Consider the following 19,399-nt stretch of genomic DNA (forward strand, 5'->3'; position numbering starts at 1 on the left):
AAACATATTTTAAACGAATTAATGAGCTAAATTTAATTATTATACAAACCATTATATGAACATTTACGTAAATTTATGCCATTGATTAAATTTTGTTATTAAATTATAAATTCTTTATTTTTGATCATTAGTTCTAAGCTAGATGACGGGGCACTTATGAACATAACATGTAGGGGCACATATGAACAGTTCCCATATCCTCTCCGCAATATAAATATTAGTGTAAGCTTATTATAAATATTAAAAGAGATGTAAAGATTAATAAATATTATTTTGCTGTAATCATTTTGTAAGTTTTTGTTAATTATATTACATAACTATTCATTATTAATTATTTTTTTCTTTTTTTAATTCTTTAATTCCTAAATAGTTGGCTAAAACTTCAGTGGTAGGAATATTTGCATGAAAAATAAAGACAAAATATTTTCCTTAATTAAAAACTGAAGTTTAGAATAATTTTAAAATTCATTATCATATTATGTATGAAGCTTAACCGCACTATAAAACAAGAATAAACTTTACATAATAAAATATCCTTTGTATTGTGTAGTTTTATAAGATTTTTTTTTGTCGATCCAGTTATTAAAACATGCTATGAAACTTTAAAATTTGACAGGGAAGAGATTTATATAATTCGGAAAAAATATTTTCTTAATGACAGTTACTATACAATTCAAACGAACACAGTACACGTTACAAATCCCTGAATGTAATTGGTATATACGTTAATGCTTCATTACAACGAGTTTTTCGTTGAAATATGATGCTCATTCTGCATTTTTCAATCGTGTTCACATAAGCCCCAAGCTTGTTCATATGTGCCCCCTATAGGGGCGTATGTGAACAATTGAAGACATTTTTTTTAAAAATTCCATAAAGTAAAGAAATATTTTTTAAGAAATCTGAATAAATTCCATGTTACAAAGAAAAGACTATTCAATCATGGGGAACCTTTTTCTGTGGGAAATCGATATTATTTTCGTAGAAATATAAAAAAGTGAAAAAAAAATATTCACATATGCCCTTTTCCCCCTACCTGAATATCGAGAAAAAAAAAAAGAACAACCTAAATCAGTTCGCTGACCACAACAGTCCCACAATAGCGTAGCCGACTACAAGTTTGAGCCGCGCGATATGGTTCCTCGCAGCTATGGACAATGTCGCCCAGCGCCCTCTCGATTATTTAACTTACCCCGCCATTTAATTGGAATTCATAGAACTGAAACATTAATCAAAAATTTAATTTGCAATTGCAAATATTTCGGTCAATCTGATTTTAAAAAATGTCCTTCTTCAATAAATAGACTATTCAACACAAAAATAATTTTTCAATTCGAACCAGTAGTTTCTGAGATTAGTGCGTTCAAACAAACTAACTCTTCAGCTTTATGTTATTAGTATTGATTTGCAATGATGACAAATTAATTAGCACTACTAACTTAATTTGAAGAAGAAAAGAATGAAAAAAACTTCTACTAAAATGTAGTTGATGAGTCTTTTGCATAAACGTACATCATTATAAGTTCTTTTGTACTCTGAAACGAGAAATTCTTTTGTTTAAATTCAATGAAAGTAAAAACTGATTATTTTGCTAATGAGCTCGGAATAACAAGAAAGCATAACTCACATATTTGCTCCGAAGGTGACCGCTCAATATGAGCTGTCATATGGATGTCATTAAGGTAACAGTTCATTCTTTGTTTTCGTGGGCGTGCCGTAAACACTGTCAGCATAATAAAAGGTTCTTTAGCACGTCGGAATAACATTTTACTTTAATGACATTTCTTTCTTTATGTGTGACAGATACTAATTGGGCTTTGAAAGGTTCATGCAATCTAATTCATGGTTTTATATTTGCGTTACAACAATATGCAGTTTATTTTATTGTTGGCAGGAAACGATACATTTTATGTAGTACTTCTCATTTTCAATCTAAATGTCAAATGAGGGATGCGAAGGTGAATAACTGACCAGACTTGTCTCAGCTATATATTCAGAAAAGAATAAACTTTATCGCAAGGTTAAATTTGAACGGAAATAGCACATATGCGTTTTGCGGTTTCAAAAATTGCGTTCATTGTTGAAACTAAAAAAGAGAAGACTTTAAAAATACAAGTACGCATTTTAATCTTCAAATAAATGCCTGACCATGTACTTCCCGATACAAAACCTCCAATTGATTTAATAGCCAAAATGGAGCGTCGGCTGCATTACAATAGCCTTTTTTTAAATTTTAGGGATTAACATTAGTAATTCTTTACGATTATGAAACGAAATTTGTTACTACTAACAAAAATGTTGTGCACGGAAGCACAATGTAAACTAAGTTGCTGATTCATTTAAAACCAATAATAAAAATTTGACATAATGAATTTTTAATAAGCTCCAAATACAGAGAAATCCTTTGCATTCCTTTTAATCAAAAAACATTATTTAATTTTTTTGAACAATCCGCATCATTTATTCACTTCATCATACCACTGCTGGAGTTCGCTCCTTTGAATTGTTTTGTGACTAGTAGATAGCGAGTCACATGACCCAATGCACAATTGGCTGTAAAAAAATCTTTTCAGAAGGCTTTACAAGGTGGTCCCTTCATTTTGCTCTAGACAAATTTTTCTAACTTTATAAGCAATAATCTCATCTGTACTAAACTTAAAAAATTAGAGTAAGTTCACTTAGATCAGTCACCATTATGCGGTTTAAACGTTGAAATCTTTCCTAGTCAGTCAGTTGGAAATAAATATAAAATAACATCCATTTTGTGTTTTAAATATAATTTGCACAGCTTTTTCTTGTAACTCAAATGGAAATAATTGTACCAGAACGCCTAATTATTCATGTTTTTTTTCCGTTTTATCTACTTTGAAAACATTTACACATATCTTTTTATCAGTTTGTATTATTAAGTATCTCATTAGTTATTCACACTAAATATAATCTTAGCTAATATTGTTTTCGCTATCAGTAAATAATTTTTCAATAAATTTGAAGAGTAATAGGCACTTCAAAATTATCGATAACGAAAAGTACATCATTGATAAATGGAAATAGATATTTTTATTCTTTAAAACTATTAATATAGTCGACGTTCATTATAACCACACCTGTCGTCCAGACAAAACCTGTGACTACAGCTAAAAGTGGCTGTAAAGTAAATGCACAACATATTGCATGTTATTTATTTATTTTTAAAAGTACTGGAATAACTTTTACAATTTTTGTTTCAACAAAACTACAATCACTTATTCATTCCCGATTAATGCACCACAACACTCGAGCATGATGCACTAAGTGTCCAAAAAAAAAAAAAAAAAAAAAGTCGCGGTCGAATTTTAAACGTTTCAATTTCGGAAGAAAGTGATTCGATGAGTATTACAGATATTTGCATTAATCTTTACTCGTTGCAAGCTTAAAATGCCGGCGTTGCAGTTGAAGTGTGTTTAGTTCGAAGTAAGCATGGCTGCAATCGGTAGGTGTGTTCAAGGAAGTGATGTAACAGAGTTCAAAAAGGGGCAAATTGTTGGCCTGTACCAAAGTGGGACAAAATAAAAAGATAGAGTTGAAATTAATGGTATAGGATTGCGAACTGTTTAATGCATTATTAAAAGGTGGAAAGATGGCGGAGAAGCTACCTGTTCAAGACATCTTTGTGGTCGTAAATCCATTTTGGACGAACGTGATCGGCGTTCTCTGAAGTGATTAGTGAAGAAAAATCGCAAGAAATCGACCATTCAACTCGCAGCACTCTTCAACGAGGGAAGTAAAACAATTTCCAAGCGCACAATGCGACGAGAACTTCCAAAATCGGGACTAAGAAGCTGTGTTGCAATAAGGAAGCCACTTGTGAGTGCCATTAATCGAAGAAAGAGACTGCAATTTGCAAATTATTATATAAATTGGACTGTTAATGATTGGGGAAAGGTCATTTGGTCCGATGAGTCAAGATTTACGCTCTTACAAAGTGACGGACGCTTAAGGGTTCGAAGAGAGCCACACGAAGCAGTGGGCCCTACATGTCTCGTTTCCACTGTGCACTCTTTCGGAGGCAGTGTAATAATCTGGGGTTGTTTCTGTTCATCTAGACTAGGCTCGGCTGCATTTTGCACCAACCAAATGAAGTGTGCACAGTACCTTAACATCTTGGATGATCATGTTGTGCCATCTATGGACTTTTATTTTCCTGACGGTAGTGGTGTATTCCAAGACGATAACGCCAGAGTACACCGGGCTATAATTGTAAAATCTTGGTTCGATGAGCACGATGCATCATTTCAACACATGATTTGGCCACCACAAAGTCCAGACCTTAACCAATCGTGAATCTGTGGGACGTACTGGAAAAGGATTTAAGATCACACACCACACTTCCTTCGTCTATCGAACGTTTAGGAGACCTCTTGATGGAATTGTGGACGAAAATAGAAACGGATACTCTACAAAAGCTCACTGAAGCAATGCCACGGCGTATGAAAGCTGTAATATGCACAAAAGGTGGTCCAACCAAATATTAAGGCATGCGACTTTTTTTTTGGACACGTAGTGTACAATATGCTTGGTACAAGTATGGGTTATTACAAACTCGGCCACCTCCATTTGAAGCACCTTTGAAATTTTGCTTTCCGAAGGAATTTGACCGCTACAATATCTGTACAAGACTGCAGCATTATTTTGTTCAGTATCATATTTGTCAGAGTCAGTAGCGATTTTTTTCCTTTCAACAGGTTCCTTTCATTTTTATTTTCTCTTATTTGTACTTTATTAATCTGCTAATTACAATTTCTCAATAAGAAGTTTTTTTTTTTTTTTTTAATTCATATCGCCTAAAGTAACAGATTAGTTTTGCACAGAACCTAAAAGAAATACACATAATTTATATTTATAAAAACAATAATAAGAAATTATTTAAAATATGTTACATCAATAATATTGTAGTTAACACTTAAAGTACTGAAGTAAAATCTACTGAAAATTTACTAAAATGCAAAAATATACTTTAATCCGTCTCTTTAAAAATTTAACTGGGGGAAGGGTCAATTCTGCCAGAGAAATTAAAGTGCAGTGTCAGCAGAAATGAATTTTTGATATATTTGAAGAACCGCTTTTTGAATTCCATAAAGAGAAATATTAGAATATAATGTTCGTTTTGTGCTTAATTTTCAGTGACAACCAAATAAGCAAGCTTATACCCACCCTAAAGCTGAATCACAGAAGGTGACAAAAAGACAAAAAGAAAAGAAAAATTTGCAGACATTACGTTTAACCTTCCCATGGCAAATGCTTACTATACCGAAAAGGAACATAAACATAATACACATTGCTAAAGTTGGGAAAAAATGTTTGGTGAAACTCACACCTTAGGGTTTTAGGGGATTCGGAGAAGAGAGAGAAAGCGAGATGGGTTTAAAATCAATTTCATTATATTTGCATTGGTTTCACGATTTTTCAAAAAATTGGGTGCCGGTGTTCTCCTCCCCTGTCGTTCTGCACTTTTGCATGCACATATAACTACTTTTTCTTTAAATGCCAGGCAGGTCAACTGCCACCTTCTGACCCCCTTAAGTTGTGGTCCTGCTTTCCTCACTAACAATAAGAAAAAAATTAAGTTTAATCATGCTTTAAAGTTGTCATTTCTCTAAAAAACTTTCCACTTGAAAAGCTTGATAGTGGTTCTAAACTTAAACACACAAAAGTAAAGCAGGGGTGCCTATTTCCTCCAAGAGCGATAGTGCAACCGCCCCTCTCCCCAACAACTTGCAAGGCCTCACAAAAACAAAAGCCCCCCCCCCAGACAATAAAAGAATACCTCTGAAAACAACCCCCTAAAAATTTTAATGGAGCAGGCTGTGCCATGACCCCCCCCCCCCCAATAGCTACCCCTGAGTAAAGAATTTATTTAAATCATCTTTCACGCACTTTGTCCAAAAATGACCAAACATTGCAATGAGATATCTTGTCAGATGCAGATGTTGAATTCGCGCCGTACATTATATTTCCGAACGAAAGTCGCTAAATTTGGTGACTTTACTTAAAATTCGGCAGACTTTAAGACCTCATATTTTGATAACGGGGCCACGAATGCACGCAATTTTTGTGTCACAACCATTTTACGATGCTTTTTCAAATGCTACCAGTTTGGATTTTTTTCGAATTTCCTTGATCTTGTGGTTTCCTGGTAAATTTGATTGAAAATGAATAAAATACAAATAAAATATTAAAACCTACCGTAATGGTTTACTATGACGCATGCGTTTAAAGCGCTCGAGAACATTTAACTATGACTAAATTTGCACTAATAGTTTTACTTGGAAAATAAACTTTCTCGGCTATAATAAGAAAGAACACTCATAACTAAGAGAACTCATTAGTTTTTAAACAAGTTTATGTGAGAAGTTTCAAATTGAGATTCATGACAGTTCTCTACAAATATTAGGTCTAGTTACGTTTAAGTGAAAAATATACAGAAAGAATGGATTATTGAGGAGTTCTTTAAGTATTCAACTAACATCATACTAGTACCTACTTAAAACAACTGCCATTATACATAACAAGATAAATATTTTAAATTTCAAGACTTGTATACTTCGCTTTGGTTCAGCCACTTCCCCTCAATTTCACTTAAAACGTATGGGAAGTTGTATTTACACTTGTTTGTTGTTAAACAACTACAGATATAAACCAAAATAAATGTGTTAAATTTAGTTACATATATTTTTACGTGCAGTTTCAGCAAATGAGAATTGTATTTGAGCAATATAGCTCACATTTACTTCATATTTTCAAATGTCTGTGCATGCTTCCGTAAAAAAAAAATATTCAAATTCAAAATTACAATATATTCAACCAATAAGACGTTAACACAGTTTTTTTTGACGCCGATTTAAGGCCACTTAAGCCTTGAAAAAGATTTTTCTTGCAATTTTCATAGTTTGTGCTTTTGTGTAGGTCATTAATTTTATTCGCCTTACATATGTATTCCTTTAAGTAGAGTAAATGTAATAAAATGTCACGAAAATTTGATTTGAAGTAAATTTTAGAAACTATTCAAGACATAAACAAAAAAAAAAGTATAGCTTGGTTACGTTTTTTGATAATTTATTCAAAGATAATTTTACTACAGTGCATTCAGTTTGTTGGCCCAATAAAAAGGATGAACATTCTAAACCATGAGATTTTATTAATTCATATGTTTCGAATCGATATGTGACCCAAAAAAACCTAAGGCAAAGTCGTGAAAAAAAAAAAACGGCAGCGTAGCTAATACGTTAAAGTTTATTGTCTTAGTATAACCTATTAATAAAAAACTGACTTACATTGATTGAAGAGCAAAAAAAGAAAAAAAAATATGGTGATTTCTTTTCGTATCACTAAATAGGTGCCATTCATTGAAATGATGAATAATGTTTAGAAAAAAGTAATGGAAATCACGTAATTTCTTGGGAAGATAGCTATTTTATTATTTTTTATTTATTAATGTGTTTGCTTTTATTTTCTCTGTCACTATAGATTAAAGTTTTCTTCATTTATGCATTTCTTTCTTTTAGATTGTGAACTTGAAGACGTCGAGCTATTTGTAACGAGATACAAACCAGAACGCTTAGAATATTTATGCAAAACAACAAAGTTCACTCGAAAAGAAATTAGGCTAATGTATCAAGGCTTTAAGCAGGTAAGTTGCGCACAATGACTCATTAACAACAGTATTTTTTATGTAAAAGAAATTGTTAAAACATTTATGAAATACATTTCCTTCTCACTCTGAAATATCTTCATAATCTTTTATTATTACCGTATAACAATAATCTAAATGCTTATAATTTTTACGCATAAACTTGATGTTTACAAAAATAATATATGCATAATCGTTGATGATGCTCCATGTTGTTTTTTTTTAAGTTTTAATGCAGTTTGTAAAGAACATCATAAGCATTTATACTAAGCTTTCTTTTAGAAGGTTTTTCAAGATTTCAAATTTCTATTTTGATACTAATGCTCGCAAGAGTGGAAGCAACAGTCCACTCAAACAAAAGAAGAAAAATCCTATCGCTAGTAAAGATTATATTCATAAATCGACCAAAAAACATCAATGTTTTAACACATCGATCTTTTTATAAATATATTACGTAAAACGTACATTTTTTAACATGCTACAGACTTACATGCATAACAATTTCTTGAAAGTATTTTAAGTAAATCAGTGAATTCTTTGTACAGTGCCGCAACACTGTAAAAACGATTCAGTAACGTTCTTGGAAAATAATAGCAGCTGATGAGCTCAATTTCTGCCAGTAACATATCTCGTAAAAACCAGGAACATTTTCCGCTAATATGTAGTAACCTTCCTGGAAAATCTAGATATCTTTCCGTTTAAGGTCAGTCGTGTCTCTGGAACTTCAGAGTAATCTCAGGTAGAGATAATATTACAGCTTGGCATCTTCCTGACTTATCAAGAAAGTTCCAAAAGCAGTATTGGAAACATGGCCAAAATTAAGCCATAACTGCAAGTAAGTACCCAGAATTTTTCTCATCTGTACTTCTTGCAATTCTGTCCATTCGTAGTCCTATACGTAGTCCATACTTATTCGCTCCCTTTGGAAGTTTAATCAGCATGGACGGGCCGTAATCGAACTGAAGCCGATACACTTTATAAATACTCTCAGTTAATCTTTAAACTGGGAGCTAAAATTATTTTTTACATAAGAGAGAAGTCAGCATTCAGACAACTTGTAGTAATTCAGTAATTTTTTGGCAATGATACTGGATATTTCCAGGAAGGGATAAAAACCGTTAAAATGCAGAAACGTTACACGGAAATACTTAGTAACGTTTCGGAATTTTTTTTACAGTGAATGAGTTGAATTATAGCTAAAGTTTCAGAAACGTCAAAGCGAAGCTTTGTTACTTTACAAAGCATTGTTACTTTAAGCAGTACAAAAGAATAAGCATATACTGAAAATACTAAACCTAAAAATATGACTGCAAAAGAATAGGTATAATTTTGAAACATTTGTTGATTTTGTTCCTGAATAGTACAAAAACTGAATAAGACTTAGTGTAAGCTATAAGGAAATATTTTCGCTCTTCGGTACTCTTTTTCGCTGACTGATTACCAGTGAGGGAAAAAACTCTTTTCGACGGGACCTAAGTTGCCATCACTGCCAAATACTTTTAAGCAACTTTTATAAACACTATTTTTTTTAAAGCTGTAATTTTCACCGTGATACTGAATAGGGATTTTGCTTTAGTTTAAGTTTCAATTATGGATGTTTCAAAAGCGATCTAGGTCAGAATGATGGAGACATGGCTACCTTAGTGTGATGTGTGATTACCACGGACACTAATGCACATTTTGCGTATGTTTCCATACTCACAAAACTACCGAGGAGTGCTCGGTTGATATTTCCCCATTCCTCTGTCAAGGCGGATTTGAGTTCTTGTACTGTTCTGAAAGGGACGGTTCTTGGCGCAACGAGTCTGCCAAGAGCATCCCAGGCATGTTCAATTGGATTTAAGTCAGGAGAGTTTGCAGGCCACTGCATACGGAGAACGTTTTCACTTTGCAGTGTGTCTGATACTTCAATGCTCCTGTGTGGCCGTGCATTGTCGTCCATAAAGAGAAAGTCTGGACCTACAGCTCCATTTAAAAGACGAATATTATCCAGTATAACTTCTCTGCAATACTTTTGCGACGTAACGCGTCCTTGTTCAAAAATGTGAAGTGGTGTTTTGCCATTGCGCATTATGCCTGCAGTTCTGCCATCACGCCCGGGTCATACTGATCTGTTCACAAACAAAGTTTTGTGCATAACATGTTCCACTCTCATTCCGAAGTAGTTGGTGACCAGAATCTTTTGTCACACTGAAACGAGATTCGTCGGAAAACATCACTTTAGACCAATTTTGACGATCCCTACCAACACGTTCCTTACAACAGCGTAATCTCTCTCGACGATGGCGTGGTTGAAGTGGAATGCAACGTACGGGCTTCTGTGCATACAACCCAACATTATTTAATCGCCGTGATATGATTCTTGCTGAAACATGCGTACCAGTAGCGGTTTCAAGATTTGCAAATATCTGTCCAGGAGTGAAATTTCTGTTCCTTTTTGCCACGAGGGCTACATAGATAGCCTCTAAAAGTGTGGTGTTCTGCTACAAACCCCGGCATGCTTTCGCAAAGCATTTCCACTTTCAGCAGCCTTCTTTAATCGCGACATGATGCTTTTTGAGACACCTGTTGCAGCAGCCACAGTGGTAAAACTTTTATCTACTTCCAGTCGTCCAACTGCTCGTCCACATTCGTAGGTGCTCAAATGATGTCTTGCTGACATCATTTGCTAACATCACTCTTAAATATTTCAAGAACCAAACAGAATTTTCAACATACAGCACTATTTTTGTTAAACACCAAGCAGCTTGAATTTTCGTACGAATCCTAAGCTTGTATGCACCATCTTTTATACAGATAACGAGTCTTGATCTACCACGCCATCTGAACGTGAATTGATTTCCATTGGCCAGCTTACTGAGACACAAATTGCATAAATCGCTTGTTCCTTAGCAAGTCTCAAGGAGTGCATTTTTCACCGCCATCGGCGAAAAACAAACAAGTAATTCACATTGTGGCTGTTTTCGGAAAAAGAGAATCGGATGTTTGAAATTAGCGCTGTCAATTCAACAAGAGCAAAACGAATATTATGTATAAGTATTTTAAATTGTAACTTTTATTGGGATTGGGAGATAGATATAAACTTTCAGCATGAACAACAAAGCGCAGTGTTTATTCACTTAGTTTATTCACTTTATGATACTCAATGGGAATAAAAGATCTACTCTGAAAGAGCAAGCGAAATAGGAAAATATTTTGGGGCAAATTTAAGCCTAAATTTAATTTCTCACTCCCTTTTCGAAAATGCTTGCATTTAAGTGTGAAATGAGTTTTTTTATTTTTTTTAAATAAAATACCAAATATGTAAATGAATATTGTAAAAAATCACGGTTAATATATGTACTTTTTCACTTCTTTACAGGAATGCCCCACTGGAGTAGTTACGGAAGATAACTTTAAGGATATATTTGCACAGTTTTTTCCTCAAGGAGGTAAGGAAACTTAAAAAGCTTTTGCAGTATTACGTAATTAGATACACGAAGATAATGATCCAAGAGTGGTAAATTCAAAATACCATGCACAGTTATTAAATTGTTAGAGTTAATAGTTGGAAGAAACAAGGAAAGGGCTTTATGAATAAACAAATAATGTAAAAAAAAATACCAGCAAAAATGCTAGCATGAGTTACTTTGTGTAAACAAAATTCCAAGTTACATGTATATATCTTCTTCAATTTGAATTAGCCTGATAAAAAAAATTTAATGTGCTAAAATTATTTTTTTTTTATTTAAAAAATGTGCATTGAGATAAATTACTTTATTTTTTTTCCTCTTTGAAAAACTTTCAGTTACATCATTATGTTTGAAAAAATTACTCTTGAACAAAAGTATGATCTTAGTGAACATGTTGAAAAATGTATCTCAAAACTAGATGTATAAAACCGTTTTTGGATGAGTAAAAATCATAGGTTCTAATTCAGCTTTAATTCTAAGACTCAATTTTTTTAACAAACAATTTTTTTTAAATCTCCTAAAACGATGCATTATTTACAATTCCTTCAGCATTGCATTTGTAAAAGCAAATGTCATTCTTTTCGCTTTAATTTCTTAAAAAAGGTAATTTAATTTTTATTTACTTCGTTTTATTTCACTGTACTTTTTTTTTTTTACTTTGACAACGAGTACATATTTTGAAATAATTTTTCTGTCTCTGATAACTGCTGAGGTCAGATATTATTTGACTTATGTTTAATACGGCTGCAATGACATTAAATAATATAGTTATATAATTAATTTAAATCAAAGTTCCTGATTCTCTCGACATTTTTTTTTCCCTTTTTGTTTATTTTTTTTTCCTGTGAACATTCTAAACGAATGATGCGATTTTTCATAATAATATTTTTGCTCTGATGTTCTTCTTTCTCAATTTCAATTTTTCCTCCAGCTCACGTACATTCTGTATTTTTCATCTGTTTTGCTTCGATTCTAATGATGACAGTTTAATTTAAAAATAGGAATAAAAATTTTCTGTCTGTCCCTATCATTTTTATTGATCCATTTATGTTTTACACTGAGGCTTGCCATGGTTTCTATAACGTGTTCAAAATGTCTGAATCGTACATTTCAGTGGCTTTTATTTAGATAATATTATTAATACAGATCGAGGACATTCATAAAATGTATTTTAAGATTGCATTTTCCAATTTATGTTTTACGGGGCAAACTTTGGTCACTTTGAAAAAATACTTTTTAACACTACAAAATGGTTTTTTTAATTATGAATATTTATTTAACTTAATGCACTGGAATGAAATTGGCAGCCCATCATTAATAAGTTGGGGTGTACCCCCACCCTAGCAACGACCCTTTTCAATGCTCATTACGGAATTGCGGGGGAAATCAACTATGCGATGTACAATCGGACATCAAAATACTTTAAGCCTATTTATACCACTTTTTTCTAAAATGTATGCTTTTTATAGTGACATGAGTCTATCACGGTGAGGGCAATCGTAACTGGCAGACAAATGTGTAAAGATATTAGCTGCAAGTTTGGAGTTCAAGTCTGCGTTTTAAGAATGCTAAATAATAAAGTTTTCGTGCGTAGATTCATTGCAAATCCTACAAACATGAGATAGTACTATTTTCAGTTTGCAGTCAGTGGCTCACCGAGATACAATAAATTCCTGAAGCACGGCCGATACACCGGGCAAGTGCCCAGTTTTCAGGCTGCGGTATGCACTACTATTGACAATCTTTTCGAAGTGAAAACTTCTTACGGCGCGTTGAGCATTTTTGAGGTGGGGAAAAAACATTTCGCGACACCGTCACCTCACCGACCTTTAAAATACAGCGTATGCACGGCTTTTCTCAGTTCCTTCATTACGTTGCTTTCGTTGGAAACTGCGAACTTCAGTAGCTCTGTCAGCAGCGTGAGTCTCATAATCCGATTCCTGAGTCAGTAATCTCAAAGAGCGTGAGTTCGTTCCTCAACCGGGTCAGTACATTTCTTCTCCAGAAGATTTTTCAGCTTATATAATATTTTTGAAATGAATACTTCTTAAGACACTTTGGGCATTTTTTGAGATGGAAAAAACAGTAATGTTTTTCATATCGGCGATACACGTGTTTGTCGTTGCCACTTTGCAAATGGGCAGCTAATTGCAATGGTTGCTGTTTATATTTCACCGACTACGTCTATAAACGCAATACAAGAATTTTTGAATGAAAATTTTTATTTTTAAAGATACTTCTGCATTACTTCAAAATAAAATTGGGAAGAGCTTTGATGATTTGCCCATTATTTTGAGTGGGAATTTCAACATCAACTTTAAAGATGATAAAAATCTACCATTAATTGAATTTTTAAATACAGGATTTAATTTAACGATGTGCAATGATTTCAGTCTTAGTACAACGATATATAAAACTACAATTGATGCAGTCTTTACAAGATATTTAAATTGATTCGAATCAAAATTGTTCATTTCCTATTTCAGTTACCATAACCTATAGTATCAGTTTTGGATCAGATATTTTTTATTTAAATCGGATTTTTTTCGATCTTTTAAAAATGATATAGAAACTTTCGTTAATTGATAAATTAATCAATTTATTTTTCGAAATGTACCCAAAATTAACTGGCATGCTGCAAAATTTGAATTTCCCGGCATGCAGGTCAATTTTACGGCAGGTCGGCTCTTTTTGTCATGTCGGCTAAAGAGGAGTAGTACAGTAAATAGATTACGTGGAAAGTTCACTAACTGATATTTTGAATTGATAAATTATAAAATTTTAATTTTTGAAGCTACAATTAATGTTAAATGAAAATTAAACAAACACTACACCCACACTCACACGCGCGCGCACACAAACACAATAAATTTATTTTGTAGTTTTAAGTATTCATTTCAGTTGGCAGTCCCATAACTGCCAATTTCTTAAATACTGCCATGCTGTTAGTCATCAAATTTTCCTTTTTTGTCACTTTACACTCTTTGCTTTTATTGGCTAAAGATATACAAAAGTCCTCGAAAGTCTTTCATTCTTAAACCATGAAGTATTTTTACAAATTAAACAGGATAAGATATTTCAGTGCGAGGAAAAACAATCGCAATTTTTCCATATGCTTTTATATTTCTTACACCTATATCAGTAATCCAGTTGTATCTGACTTTCAGAAAATTCTGTATCCTTTTAAAAATATTTTAATTATTAAAACACATATTTTTTAAATTATCTAAAGTTTAAACTAACATTTTCAGAACATCATTTTCCCCCTTCAAGTACCTCTAAGTAACTTGTAACTAAAGCACAAAATCGCATTTTAAGGAGTAATATTACTCCATTGCTAATAAAAAAGAAAAGAAGTACTGATTTGGCAATACCTTACGGAAACACATTTAGAATATGCTCAAAATAAGCAATAACCCAAAAACTCAAGGATATGGGGATAAAAGAGAAATTCTTCTTTCTTTTAGAATATTTTCGAGCGGAACATATTGCATTACAAATATGAGCAAAACATAATTATTCCGCCAGAATCTGTCATGCGGAAGGTGAATCCTTCGAAAATTACTCTTTCTCAGGGATCGGTTAATTGCTGCTGTGTAAGAGATATTTCGGGTAATTTTTGTTCCAAGTTGTTCCAAATACATCCAACTTTTCCAAGAGACTTTCTAAAGCGCTAGCTTGCATCTGTATTCATAAATGTGTCCTTATTTGCAACCTTAGCAAAATTCAAACGCAAAGGAAACTATTTTCTCTAATCAATATGCATGTTCAGAAATATGCAAATCGAAGTCTCTGTCGTGAAGGAATCTGATAAGAGGTGATGCGCATTTTGTGTTGAGGTAGAGTGCAATGAATTTCGCATTACGGGATGAAATGAATGCTTCCGAAATTTAAATAAAAATGATAACAAAATATTTTGGAGAAAAAATGGACGTTTCCTTCTAGTAAATTTCCAACTCCTGTATACTTAATATTTGTTTTGGATTGGGATCATTAGGGGATCATTGTTGCTAAATAAGTGCAATCATGTCTAAAACTTTGAAATTTTCTTTATCAGTTTTAATAATTACCTCTAATTATTTATCCTCTTTTAATTGATTCTTTATTTAATTGTCTGTAATCAAGCATACACTATTTGTGCACAAATTATTTAAATATGGTTGAAACAAATTTTCCTTTAAAAAAGGAGACAGATACTTCGTGTCTCAGTTTTAAATCTTTAAGTGTTAAAATGCAATTTCAGATTAAGTTAAAATGCAACTACATATAAAGCACCAATGTAAATCACCAGTTATTTTGTATCTTTTACAATAAGATAAAGTTGTAGCACAGCTTGGGAAAGAAAATACAGCTTTTCCTGATTTTTTTTTTTTTTTTTTTTTTAATTAATGTCCCAACATTGTTTATGTTTCGCATTGTTCATTCGTTAGAGCATTTCAAAAATAAAATTTAAAAAAAAAAAAAAAGCTGAATCTGGTAATTTTTTTAAGAAGACTAAGCAGTACCGAATTCTGTCGAATGTTTACTCTTACGTTTGTGTTAATGATTTGATTTTTTTTTCTCTTGAACTTTCCGACAAGCTAACGGTTTTAGAGTAATTATTTGGTTTTATGTCTTTTTCTAAAACTAAATTTTCATTATGATTAGAGAAAAAAGTGTAAATATGGGCACCCTCTTTTGTTTTTGATTTAAAATTACTTAAAATTCGACAAAATTTTATGTCTTTCAGTATGTCTTTCATTAGCAACTATGTCAAGTAACCTGAATGCGAGAAGGCAAAACAATGGTTAATATCAACGGTTTCATTTCAAAAACGCCGATTTACAAAAAAAAAAAAAAAAATGGTGTGTAGATAAGGGCACTCATAAGAAAGTCATCAAAATAGTTGAAAAACAGGATAAAATTATACAAAGTGGCAGAGAATTCATTTATTACAAGGAAAAAAATATTTTCAGAAATCTCAAACATAAATGGCTCTCTTTCAGCCCCGGCACAATCTAAGTGTGACCAAATTTAGCACAGAACACATTTCACCCATACCTGTCCCCGAGTGTCTTCAGAGAACTTTCTATCACGCAAGGTGCAAATTGCATCGCTTGAGAAATAATATTTGTTGTTTAAAACAAAGAGCTGGTATAGTTATGGGCAGTCTTTAAATGTTGGCCCATATTTACATCAACTGCACCTAAGAAAGATGGCTCCTATCACATGAAACGTAAAAGCGTGCGTGACTAATGGTGTGCTACAAAAAGTAACTCAAGATCTCCACTTTCAAAATATTACTGTAAAATTGTTTTCAAATAAACATAAGAACATAAAACGAAAACGTTTTCCAATTCCTCTAAAAAGTTTGCAATCGAAAAAAGCTCTCTACTATCCTATATTAGTAAATGACACCATCTACAGTCCTCGTCGCCAGTCTTCAGTACATCCCATAGCCACTATGGAGGGGTGCCCCTATTTACACCTGTGCCTGTTTTAAAAAATTTTTCATTTACACACCTGATGGAGAATTAATAAATGTTATGATTACAAAGTTGAAAATAATTAAATGCGACAAACAAAATTCAGGTGTGTCGAACACAATTTGTACTATTTTACACTGCAAAAAATATACTGTTGTTTTTACAGTATAATACTGGCAGCTCACATTCCAAAGAAAAACTGTAAAATTTACAGTTCTAAACTGTCAAATTTGCAGTAATATACTGTCTTATAACAGACTTGTATTGTGAAATTTACAGCGCTAAACTGTAAAATTAGCAGTAATATACTGGCTTCCAATGGAATTGCCCTGTGAAATTAACAATGATTAACTGTAAAATTAGCAGTAATATACTGTTTTTTAATGGAACTGTCCTGTAAAACTTACAGTGTCAAACTGTAAACCTAGCAGTAATCTACTGTTTAAGGAATGACTTGACTTGTAAATTTAACAGAGATAATATGTAAAATTAACAGTAATATTCTGTTTTTTAACGGAATTGCCCTGCAAAATTAACAGTATCAAACTGTAAAGTTAGCAGTATTATGCTGCGAAATCAGCTGAATTGCACCACAAAAACAGCAGTAGCATACGGTTTTATAAATGATTTGTACAGTAAAATTAACAGCAGTAAACCATAAAATAAATAGTTATCAATTTTTATGCAAAACGTATCGTTGTCTCTTTTCATAGCCGAAATCACTGCTTTTACAGCTGAAGAACAATATAGAAAAGTAAAGCAATTGAGTCTGTATGTACGTTGTAGAAATCAGCCTACATACGAAATCTGTTCCTTTTCTAAAGTTTTTCAGCAACAAAAATAATGTTTTAAGCTATGAAAAGCGACAAGTAAATAAATATAAAAGCCTTTTACATAAAAATAGTTAACTGCTGCTAAATCTATGTTTTATTGATATTAATTTCATTGTACACAAAATAAATCAATGCCCCCCCCCCCCCCAAATCTCTATATTTTATAAACACTTGTTAAAGAAGAAAAAGTGGCGCATTTTCGTTTCTACAAAAACTTTTAGCTCTACTGCAAACTTAAAAATTTACAAATAGACGGAAATTGCAAAATATGGTCTGAAGCTTTATTTTAAGAACAGTTATTGCCTTTTCATAAAACAAAACTTTTTGATAAATGAAGGTAGTAAAAATGAGGTTTTTTTTTATATATAACTGAAAATACTACATCGTATCTTCACTAAAAGTACTTTTTTCACTTCCAGCATTATTGTGTTGCTAAAATGTGCAGCATAATGTGCGAAATGTTTTGCAGCATGCAATCCATTTATGCCTTTTAAGTTTATTTTAACTTCATGCATGCAATTATGTGGATTTATTTCCTTTTCGGGTAAAACAGATTATTTTCATGGTTTTCCTCTTTTTTTAATGTTATAAGTTGCACTTGGACCAATACTTTATTTGAGAAGTACTACCGACAAAATTTATTTCACACCATATGAGCAGTATTCAGTATTTAGAATGAACAAAATGGTTATTATTGTAAACTGATTATTATAGATTAGATAATAATTTATCCTATTAACCATTTAAAGTTTAAATACATGAAAACAATAAATATGTGACTTTTTCAAATTTCCAAAGCTACTGAACAGAAACAATTTTTCACTCTTTATAATAAAATCTGTTACGTTTATGAGTACTTGTATTAAAAGTTAAAACTTTGTTCTACTACTCCAAAAATTATGTAACTTTATATTCTGTTATACTGTTTACATGAGAAAAAACGAAACATTCACACCATTGCAAATTGTCAAATTATTTTATTTTGTATACATTACCTATAAATATAGATTAGTCATTTTTACAGTTGAATGAAAAAATTCATTTAAAATCGAATGCTATTTTTTTCAAGATCAACATTTTTACATCACGAACTTGATTCTTCTTTGTGACATCTTTGCCGACTTAGTTGCCATCATTAGAACTTATATTATGAAATTATCTGTCAAAATAAAAATTGTTAGAATCTCATAAAACTTGTAGACACCAAAAAACATACATGGAAAAATCGAATTACGTAGGTATAAAAATACGCCCTAAAATGGCTAAAATTATGACTCTGAATGATCTGAAATTGCCTTGGGAGTTGCTTTTATTTTGAAACCGCTCAACATATACCTAAATTGTAATTAAACCGTTTATTTCAGGAATCAGTTGAGCGCTAAATATGTTGTTTTCAGAAAAAAAAAAAAAAACTTTCTGGCAGTAATTTGCAAGCGTAACGGTGGTTATTAATGTCTTAATTAAAGTAGACCTAATCTGGATACTTTACATAAGAACCCAAAAAAGAAGGAAAATAATATCTTACATTTTCTCTTCCATGTAAAGAAATGCACTTATACTGGTTTCTAAAATACAATTTTAAAATAAAAATACTTATAATTTTCGGTATTTTTGAAGGATTTTGTAATTACATATGAGAATGTTTATTAAGAATAATATTTATTTTTTTCGATCACCTAACTGAAGTGATCGGGAGAATAACTCCTTTTATGAGTCAAGAATTCAAAAAAAAAAAAAAAAACGGAAAGTTGTCCAAAATGGGAAAGCTAACATCTTTGCCTAAAGAAAAAAATAAAAATGTTTTAAGGATGATAAAACTTGAAACTAGTTTCTTCTTATAATAGGCTCCAGATTATCGGATTGCAACATGTTTACTTCAAAACAATAACTAGGATGAGGTAGAGAATTATTTTTTTAGAAAATGGAGCAAGGTCGACATTTAGGACAACCAATTGGGAAATATTTAGGTATTCATTTAAA

The 19,399-nt window shown here is 32.1% G+C and overlaps 1 protein-coding gene across 2 annotated transcripts in view; it reads left to right on the forward strand.

Annotated features, from left to right (window-relative positions):
* LOC129218182 (Kv channel-interacting protein 4-like) overlaps positions 1–19,399 on the forward strand; it is a 287,294-nt gene that overhangs the window by 138,078 nt on the left and 129,817 nt on the right. For both annotated transcript variants that reach the window (XR_008580303.1, XM_054852401.1), the window contains exons 2-3: positions 7,545–7,669; positions 11,031–11,100. Coding sequence is in view for 1 of the 2 variants with exons in the window: in XM_054852401.1 (XP_054708376.1) it covers positions 7,545–7,669; positions 11,031–11,100 (195 nt within the window). In the remaining variant the exon portion in view is untranslated. The remainder of the gene's footprint in view (positions 1–7,544; positions 7,670–11,030; positions 11,101–19,399) is intronic.

The sequence above is a fragment of the Uloborus diversus genome, chromosome 3 (genome assembly GCF_026930045.1).
Source record: "Uloborus diversus isolate 005 chromosome 3, Udiv.v.3.1, whole genome shotgun sequence".
NCBI lineage: Eukaryota > Metazoa > Arthropoda > Arachnida > Araneae > Uloboridae > Uloborus > Uloborus diversus.